Source organism: Opisthorchis viverrini (genome assembly GCF_000715545.1).
Source record: "Opisthorchis viverrini unplaced genomic scaffold opera_v5_64, whole genome shotgun sequence".
NCBI classification, from domain to species: domain Eukaryota; kingdom Metazoa; phylum Platyhelminthes; class Trematoda; order Opisthorchiida; family Opisthorchiidae; genus Opisthorchis; species Opisthorchis viverrini.
Window position 1 is genome coordinate 418,308 of NW_008751720.1, and position 10,129 is coordinate 428,436.

General features: G+C 43.0%; 1 protein-coding gene across 1 annotated transcript in view; it reads right to left on the minus strand.

The window, feature by feature from the left end:
• T265_13407 (hypothetical protein) overlaps window positions 1–8,386 on the minus strand; it is a gene marked incomplete at both ends in the record, with an annotated part of 24,886 nt that extends 16,500 nt beyond the window's left edge. Inside the window, 2 exons of the mRNA XM_009168761.1 lie at window positions 2,690–2,840; window positions 8,026–8,386. Of these exons, the coding sequence (XP_009167025.1) occupies window positions 2,690–2,840; window positions 8,026–8,381 (507 nt within the window). The remainder of the gene's footprint in view (window positions 1–2,689; window positions 2,841–8,025) is intronic.
• Between the last annotated feature and the right edge of the window lie 1,743 nt (window positions 8,387–10,129).

The following is a 10,129-nucleotide window of genomic DNA, read 5'->3' on the forward strand; positions in this document are numbered from 1 at the left end:
AACTGACCTGACACTAATTGAAAGCGGGGCCACAGATAAATGGAGAACAATGTTATTCACGATGCATGTCGCGTTCACAAAATCAGGACAGATCAGCTGTAGGCTAAAGTCTGAAATGTCTACAATATGAGCTTCTTACTCCATGAGTTTTAAATGTTCTTCTCTAAGTTTACATAAAAAAGAGAAGGAAAAATTCCTCGTCCGATTTCGGTCTGTTGTACTAGTAGAGACTACCTCACTTATTTTCGGTCACTCGTCATGCCTAATAATACTTAACTATGAGACAGCAACCTTCCACCAAAAGGCCAAAGAATGATAAGGAAACCGAAAACACGAAATAAATGGGCGGATAACATTTAAAGACATGCATCATGTTCTCAATCTGACAGCAAAAAGGAAGCTTCTGGAATTTAATTTGAACGTGAGACGTCCAGCTGAACTCATTGGCTAGGTTAACGCCGAGGTCTGTTGAATCACTGTGTTCTGGAAAAAACACGGTCAACGAACATGACACTTCGATTACCTTACACAGGTCTTCTCGTTTCACGAATATTCATCTAAATGGATACGTGTCGCCCTCGTGCAGTCATCGTCATCATCATCATCATCATCGACAGCATGACATCAGTGTTTAACACCGATGCTTCACTGTCCTCCTGCAGCATATTCAGTTGAATAATTTCATAAACAAGAGTTGCGGCTAAGATTCATTTCACTATCCTGTTTACACTAACTTAATTTGTAAATGAGTGTTGATCCTAACAACGCTGATTCAAAGCAAATTTACTTAATTTCCAACGAAAGTCTCACGTGACTTAGTGGGTCATCTTCAGCCCAGATGTTTGATCGGTTATCCGCTGGTGATTATGCATGACCTCACATCCTATCCCTCGCCGCGCCCCAAATTTTCGCATATGGCGAACGACCCTATACAGACTTTCAGTGAACTTGACGCAGACCATTATAGATTTATTGCTTTGGTTTTGACCTCTTGACCGCTTCTCAAGATCATCACAATGTAGCTCGTGGGACTGTAGTTCCGAAAACCGGCACAGCTTACTATCTCGCAAGATCCTTAACATATACCTCGAAATGTTGTACCTCTGTCATTTGGTTTCGACTGAGGTGCCAGGTTTCTTTCACATCACGGATGTCATCACAGAACCGATCTCCAGTAAGCCGAGGTCGACTGGTGCATCTGAAGTAGCACACATTTGCGGTTAGCTGGGACTTGGTAGTCAGTATCCTCACGTGTCTTGCAGTGACGGACAGTACACCGTGATACTGAACGTGGGAACATCCACCGGCTACACCCGTGTTGTATCTACACTCAGTACACAGAAGAATAAAGCACACTTGCTTGTCCAAGCAGCAAGGGCTTGGTGGGCCTTATACAAACTTAACATTGATAACCTTACCGTTAGCCCAATATCCAATCAACTGCAACGGACAAGGTTTGTTTAAATCGTGTTCTTTGTAAGCTCTTACAGTTACTAGGGCCCTTTCCGTTCTGCTGGTGCCATAGGAAGAACTGGCAGTTAACTGCCTCATCTGCACACGACACGACCATCACTGACCGATATCGATCTTTCGGTTAGAGAAATTAGGTAGATTATTTGATTTATGTTCGTCCGTGCACGCTCAGCTTTTATTCGGCATCCGTTTGTTGAAGTTAGATCAGTCTGTCTAGGCCACACTTCTAAGAGGATCGGATATATCGTGCATTCCTGATCGACTGACTCAGCCGTACCGTCATTAATGTTTCTTTGGAGCCGAGATTACAATTAGGTACAATATCATCGAATTCTGTTCATGTGGCTATTTATGGAAAAACGCAACATAGTACTTACCGCACATGCTGGAAGACACTGGAGTGAATCCTGGATGTAAGTGAAAAAACTGTTTTCTTTCACCTGCTAATCTTTGAACCCCACTTGAACCAATATTACATTTTATAAAATTACTAATCTTCGGTCTGCTTTGTGTGAAAATTTTTAGTTCATCCAGACGAACGTTGTACCTTTGAGCGCGGATAAATGTGGGTGAAGTCAATGGGTTAGTCTCCTTACGTCAGCTATCGCGCTCCGCCTCCTGTTAATACAGATCCTACTTATCCAGCAATCACCCACAAGTAACGAAAATTTCCGAAAAATCAACGAAAAATCAACAGATCCGGAAGTATTGACAAACAAGCCGTTAGATCAGTAAAGCTAGGATAATAACTGGGGCGTCTTTAGACATTTCGGGTAAATCAACTAGTCCATATCAAAGGGCGAACGTGCTCGTTACTCAGCCGTATTAATTCGACCTTGCCGGGTGTTTGTTGATGCAATAGTCGTGTGAAGATCGCATAGCGTGTCGGAGGTCCAGAGTTTCAGTTCTAATAAGAGCAAAACTCGACTCAAGTGCTCTCGGCCTTGATGTTGACTAGCAAGTGTAAACATGCTAGTATAGATACAGAACAGTTCAAATGAAAGATATGTGAATACAGATCTTATCAATCTTCTAACTACTCGGAATTTTCAGAAACAAACTGGGGATAATAACGGAGACTAATTCCTATAAGTGCCTTAGGCTGGATAAACTACAAAGTATTGACAGGAATGGACCATTTTTTATGGAGTTTTACCCCACATCCTAAAATCGCTGTAGGATAAAAGTCAATCAAATTAACTTCGCTGCAACTCACGTTTAGTGTTCGCTCCACAGGTTGAGTGCACATGAGTGCAAGCTTATCTGGTCTCGGGTGACGATATATCATCTCCATCATAATCGGGTTTCCTTCGAGGATCACATCTGTTACGGAAGGTAGCCCTTTCAGTCCGCCTAATTGTGCCATCCTGCAATAAAAGTGATTGTGAGTAACCGCATGCAATGCTGCCCAAATGAACAAGAGTTCGGGCATGCATCTTTTTCTACCTAACATAGAATAGCAGCACTCAATTTATTGGAACCAACGATCATAAGAGTCCGCATCCAGTTCTTTGGGCTAATTGACATGAACATAATTTGTATCACAAAGCGAAACTCGTGCGCTTAAAATTAACCGGATAGTATCGTGAGGCAACTGCCTATGTACTCACAAAGTACACTGAACCACAATTGGATCTATCCACAACACACTCACGGACATACCAATTTGAGAAATGAATAGGAAAAAAATGAATTTGGGGTGAACGAACGAGTGAATGAATTATAGCTTGATTGAAGTCGTTGCCGAGCCTGCGACGTGATAGGTTCAGTGGACCAACCTTAGTGAGATTATTGGCCAGAGAGTAACGACTGCGACAAACACTGCCTAAACGAGAAGAAAACTTGCTACCAGAATACATGAGCGCAAGCTTGCCAGCAGAAGACATGACCCAATGTCACTTATCTCAATTCACGAAGACAGAGAAGAACACAAGTTCGATTGGGACAATGTTGATATACTTGTTCACGCAAGAACAAAACGGCAGCGATAGTTTGCCGAGGGGTGGTACTCTATACAAGAATCGACCAATATACACATCGACATTGACCCAGTGCAAGCCGATGTGCAAGCGGAAGGAAACGGTGATAATGTACAACCCGGAGCTAGATGGACCAAGTGGCTAGAGCGCGAATTTACTGATCGAAGGTCTGTTGGTTCGAACCCGACCTCTGCCTCTCGACTTTCCCTGTCTAGGTTTGGGCANCAGAAGACATGACCCAATGTCACTTATCTCAATTCACGGAGACAGAGAAGAACACAAGTTCGATTGGGACAATGTTGATATACTTGTTCACGCAAGAACAAAACGGCAGCGATAGTTTGCCGAGGGGTGGTACTCTATACAAGAATCGACCAATATACACATCGACATTGACCCAGTGCAAGCCGATGTGCAAGCGGAAGGAAACGGTGATAATGTACAACCCGGAGCTAGATGGACCAAGTGGTTAGAGCGCGAATTTACTGACTAGAAGGTCCGTGGTTCGGACCAGACCTCTGCCACTCGACTTCCCCTGTCTAGGCTTGGGCAACCTGGCAGTATCCCAGCCCTCGTGCCTCCTTCGTATGGCATGGCAGCTAGGCACCGAAAGGATGCTACAGTTGGACGATTGTTATTATTAGTACAACCGGAACTCCACTTGAAATTTAGCTCCCGGAAAGTTCACTTCAACACGTCTCTTGTTCAGGTTACTATGGTGTGTAAACGGACGAAAATACTTATTTGTTAAACTGTAGTAAGACATTATGTTGTTCGCACTAAAAGATCTACAGGTGAACTTGCATTTCTCGTGAATTTATTGGACTGGATACATCACCTGGATCGGGCATGGATTATGATCCTTTTGCTTACGCCTCCGTCTTGCAGTGGCAAAACTATCCCTTACTTGCGTTATTTCCGTTTCGCTATTCCTAACGAGGTTGTCGTACATGCAGTATCACGCGTCATAGTCAATATGGTCGCAGCATCCGTTGCTTGCAGAGTTTTTCAATCATTCAAGAGTCTGGGAGTATCTGGGATACTTCTTTGAACGTGCCACTTCGGCGGGTATTTATTTTGATTGACTGACAGACTACAGAGTTGGGATGACGAGAAGGCCAACAGGATGTTTGATGCTTATGTTCAGATTATTCAAACTACCTATGTGGGTGGTTTTTCATAAAGAGGAGAACACGTAGATGTGCGCTATATTACTCAACCAGGGCCATCAATATTGTTGTACAGTGTACTTACATAGGGGTACTACAGTTTATTTGTTATTATACTGTAAGATTACATGAGAAGTCCAACAGGAGAGGTACAAATGGTTATACTTTTTGCTCGTTTTTTACTGACCTTCAACCAAATACCTCGAACACATCTAATATTTGGCTGCCAATAGTTCATGCATTGTGTGAAAATGAAAATCCGCCTTCTGGAAACTTCGAGCAGAAGAGAAGAGAATTTCCGGTGGCAATCTCGAGAACATCAAACAGTTCGTCGGTATCCACATACGATTTGATTAGTAACTTTCAGAAATGAGAACAGTATGTATAATGGTTACCTGTTTGGGTGAAGGATCATACACGATGCGAAATTCTGCAGGAATTAAGGGATCAGGTATGTTAGTTGACCAGTCGTAACCACCCGACATTCAGGCTACACATGAACTAGCATCAGCCATTGAATGATGAAAAAATCTTGCTTTCAGTGACAGCGGGTGCGGTACTTCCATTCGGAAGTGCATTGATAGGTGTTGTTACTAGCTGACTTCGTCAGTAGTCAATAAATTCGGTTCACTGGTGTTTTCTGATTCTCAGCTTAGACCTTTCGTAAATTTGTCATCTCAAGTCCTCAACAGCCGTTGGAGTGGTCGAGCGGTGATCACGTGACGCTGCTCACACATATAAAAGTATGTTAATTGATCAGGTGCCTGTTGATCTGTTCACCGAGCTAGGCAATTGATTTGAAAACGTTTCGTCACCATTCGAGGGGACATCTTCATTGCGCTGTTGGCTGGGTAGTCCCTTTCTTTGTGCCTGCGGTTATATAGTTTATACAGAGCAGCCTTTGCGCTGTAACCTGGATTTTGGTTGGTCCGATCTTAATCTGTGTTGAGTTGCGGTTTGTATTTCTTGCTTCCTACGACCACGCTATCGTTGAAATTACCGTCCATTAGTGTTTCTTTCGGTTGGCCCGTTTTTGACCTGTATTGCGTCGTGGTCGACTTCTATGTTGGTTTGTAACGTACCTCCTATTTCTAGTAGTTTGTTGTTCTATCGATTTCTTCTGAGTCCTCGTATATTGACCATTGACTGTTGATTACGTGGCTCTTGATTTGTTCGCCAAGCTTGGCAGTTTACTTGCAAATGTTTCTTCACCATGCGAGTAAACTTCGTCGGTGCGCAGTTGGGTTAATACCTCTTATTGGCCCGCGTGCGTTTATATAGCATTTGAGGCTCTCTATAAACTTCGTCGGTGCGCAGTTGGGTTAATACCTCTTATTGGCCCGCGTGCGTTTATATAGCATTTGAAGGCTCTCTATTATCTCTTTACCTGATTGTGTAGTTGAGGGACAGCGTTCTTCGTGAATTTTTATGGTCTGTTCGCGATCTTTGTTGCGTTGTGTTCTACATTCCATTGAGTCAATTAGTTATCCTGATGAATTCTGTTTTCCGTAGTTTCTTTCACCGTTTTGATTAGTCACTTCTCGATTTGCATTGCTTTGTGGTCCAATCTTCTCGAGAGAGACTGATGGTTGCACCGCCCTATATTCTCCACTGTATCGACCGGTGTCTCCACATCCACTGATTAATTTGGTACTTTCGTTTATCGCCCGAACACCTCCAATCAAATGGATATATTCGCTTTAATCGGACTCCCCTACATCGTTTACGAGTTCCTAGTCTGGTTGCTTGTGCAGTTCAGAGCTCCGTGTTTCTGGAGTTCCTTTGCTCTTAATGGTGGATAACTAGGGTAAGTCTCGATATGTTTGTTGCTAGCTTCTTCGCTACCATAAATACATTTTTTCTTCTTTCTTGCTTGAGTCATTATTCGAACGCCGCTCCAGTCAAACTCATGCCTTTGCTGATCTTTGTTCATTGAGATGAGAGAATATTGATCGTGCCTTTTTGTAGTGAGCTTATGTTCGTATATTCAGAGCTTCCTTTCCCCTTATCCTAAATATAGTTTGGTACAGTCCTTGCATCGGATACTTGATATAACATACTTCTTTATCATTTAATCCTATTTTTATTTTCCTCCACAAAGTGACTACGGGTTTCTAAGCGATTGCGTACTGCGCTGTTGTAATAGCCTTGCCGTTAATTCAGCGGCCTTCTTGATGTATGAAAGTGTGGCTCATTTGCCTGCTCTTTGTGTTATTTCATTGGCCGTATTTGTCATTGTGAGTGACATGCGGGTGAAATTCCCTGGGTATCCATTTCTCAAGAACAACTTTCACGGGTGTTTTTCTACTTTAACCTTGGATTCTGTTTTTCTGCAATATGTCTCAACCCGCCTGACCAACTATTCGCCTCCAACACTGCAGCTGGATACTTATGATGACTTTACCACTCGGTCTAATTTCATGTCAAAATCATTGGTCGATTATAACCCAAGAACACACATTAGCTATTTTATATGCTCTCCATGAAGGTCCATTCTCATGAGGATCCCAGTACTTCCTTCTCCCACTCAACTCAATTACGAAGAGTAGCACCCGAAAATTCTCTGGTTATGTTTTTAGCTGTGTTTAAGACCAAGCGGAGAGGTTTGAGTGAAATGGTGCAGTTTACCCGACCATCACTCCTAAAACTGGTGTATTTACGCGCCTGAGGGTTAGTTGCAATGTTTTACCAACTACGTAGCAGATTACACAAATGGCGCTAGTTTTAACCAGAATGGCGTCATTGGGAACACTTGCACACTCACGTTACATGGGCACGTCGACTGAAGTGAAGCATGCGTACTGAGTGTTTGCTCTACCTGACATTCGTTACTGTCGTGTGTACAGACCAAACAAGCAACGAGCCGATAGTCAGGTTACCTGTTATTTGACTTCACAGCGCAGACACCATTGCGTGACCCAGCGATTACCTGCTTCGTTGTTCTACCTATGATAGCCGCCCAATATACGTTCCAATTTAAGGGTTGGCTCTTGAGTACTATCCAACAGCACCGATATAATACAGATTGACCAGTTGTTTGTTAAGTAAAGTCTCAGTTTTTGTACCCACTGAATTCCCTAACCTCACGCGAATGTCTTGTGAGTGCTACGATTGGAAAGGGAAAACTAAACTCTATCAGTGGTTCGTGTTCCATGCTCAGAACCAAACAGGTGAACGCATTTTACTTCTGTTTGGTCAATGGTCTGATGATCCTCCCTGTTTGTTAACTTTCTTATTCGTACGGATCCTTAGTCAGAGTATCATAACTCACTGCAAAGTAAAATGGTTTCTTTTAGAGCTCCTTTCAGTTAGGAGTGTTTTTTAAGTAACCTGTCATACACAGTCATTCCTTTGTAAAAAAAACACGTGTTTGAACGTGAACACTTCGAACATGCAAAACTTACCGTTCGAAGCGATGTGTTTGTTCGTTCCTATGCCGCTGTTTTCCCACTCTGACTGTAGACTCAGCATTATTCAAAATGATAACGTTTTCAGATTTAATTTGAGCGTTTATTGGTATACACTCTTTTCTCTGGCCAGATTCATTCACTTGATTTCCCATCATCTTTGCATATGGTGAATAGCTGGACCCATATAATGTGCTCTGATTCAGCGTTGCCTTTCGGTAAAGTAACAATTGGACATTTGGATCAGTGTCGAAACACCTGAGGCTGCTGATGGATGGCCAACAGTGGTGGTATGCAGTCGGTTGTAGTCCCAGTGCATCAGCACATTGAGTTGAGCTGGTGGATATGGGCATTCCTGTTGGTAGTAAGCGTCATGTGGGTGTTCTTTACGAAATGCAAAAGATTCTGTGCTCGATGTACTCAACCCAAACCTCTGTCAAAATGGGGTTTACGCAACTGAAATCGATGCCGGAACGCCCATCTCATCGCATTTAACTTCGTCAGAAACGCCACTTAAAAGTCACAAGTCCTTTACTTCAAACATTGCAATGCGTGCAGCGCAGCCCAAAAGAAAAGTCCAACGAAAGGCGAAGGTAAGAGCAGTAAAACTTTTATAAAGGCATTGGTACTTCCCAGCAGTGAGAAGGTTGAAGAAACCACATTGAAAATCGCGGTTTGATTTTCTGTGGGTTGATTGTGATAGCCGGAGAACTATATAACCGGTTAAAACGAGTCGGTAGGAGTTCGATAAGGACCCCAAAACCTAGGTAATATGAAGCATTATCAGGCTTCAAACGTTTATCTTGCATTTCAGAGCCTTTCATTCCCAAGCAAAGCAAAGTCCCGAGTGAATGGTTCCGGATAGGGTTCCAAAAACCCCTAACGTCTGTCATCTCATGGGTCAGATTATCAGGATGAGATATGAGATTTCAGAATGAACTTCGTGTGTTTCGCACGCAAATTGAGTCGAAAATTTGGGCACCGTCTGCGAGTTACCTTCGTCGACCTTGGCAACTGAAAGGTAAAAGTGCGCACGCATACGGTATAGATGGTTACTCCTAGCACCTATTTATTCAACCTCGAAGAATTGTTATAACCATCACAATCACCTGTGTTTCATGCCCAAAGTTTTCACACTTCGTTTCTATTCCTCTTCTGGGAAAAATACCATTACGGTTTGGTAAGCTCCCGCCACACGCTTGGTACACATCATCATAACGTGAAAAAACCGACAGCTTCGTTGAGGAAATTGACTAAAAGGCCAAAGCAAAAGATCGACGAGGGCGCAGAAAACAATTTGGTGTACCAAACCAACCACAAGGATTGCAATAAATATCACACTGGACAGACTGGAAAAAAATCTTATTCCTCAGCTACTAGAGGACACGAACCGCTGCATCGTATTTTCTAGGCCGGCCTGCGATATGTAAAGCAAACACACGCATACCGCGCATCTACTTCCCATCATAACGCACTAGTGACGAAATGTTTTCAACCAAATTACGGAGCTGGGAAACCGTACATTTATGAAATTACATGATGCGGAGTTCTGGCTCACTGAAGCTTGGGGGTCCACCATCTGTACACGTACGTGCTTTCGACTGACAATCCCGTACAATCCACTGAAGCTTGGGGGTCCACCATCTGTACACGTACGTGCTTTCGACTGACAATCCCGTACAATCTTTGTTTATATATATGTATACATACATATGTATACATACATATAACACATATCAGTAGGCTGTCTTTCCGGTATACAATAGCTCCAAGATGTATGCATCACCGATTTTCCCATCAAAAACATGCGTGCTGGGATGAATCTGTCTGGGGTAGCAACACACTTAGCATTCCGAATTTGCGCTCATGATATCCAGCTGCATTGAATTAATACAGTTTGATCGGTGTGGTTGTACAACCACGTCTTCTGCGTCTAATGTACCCGTTGTCTCCTCTATTCTGTCACCAGTGGCCTGTCTGTTTTGCCTTAAAAAAGCAAGCGTCCGAACCTTTGCTAGCGACCTGCCTGTCAAGGAATAAGTTATTACAGCACCGGCGCAGACCATCTTGCTGTTAGAGCGATAACTTATGAAGCTGAATT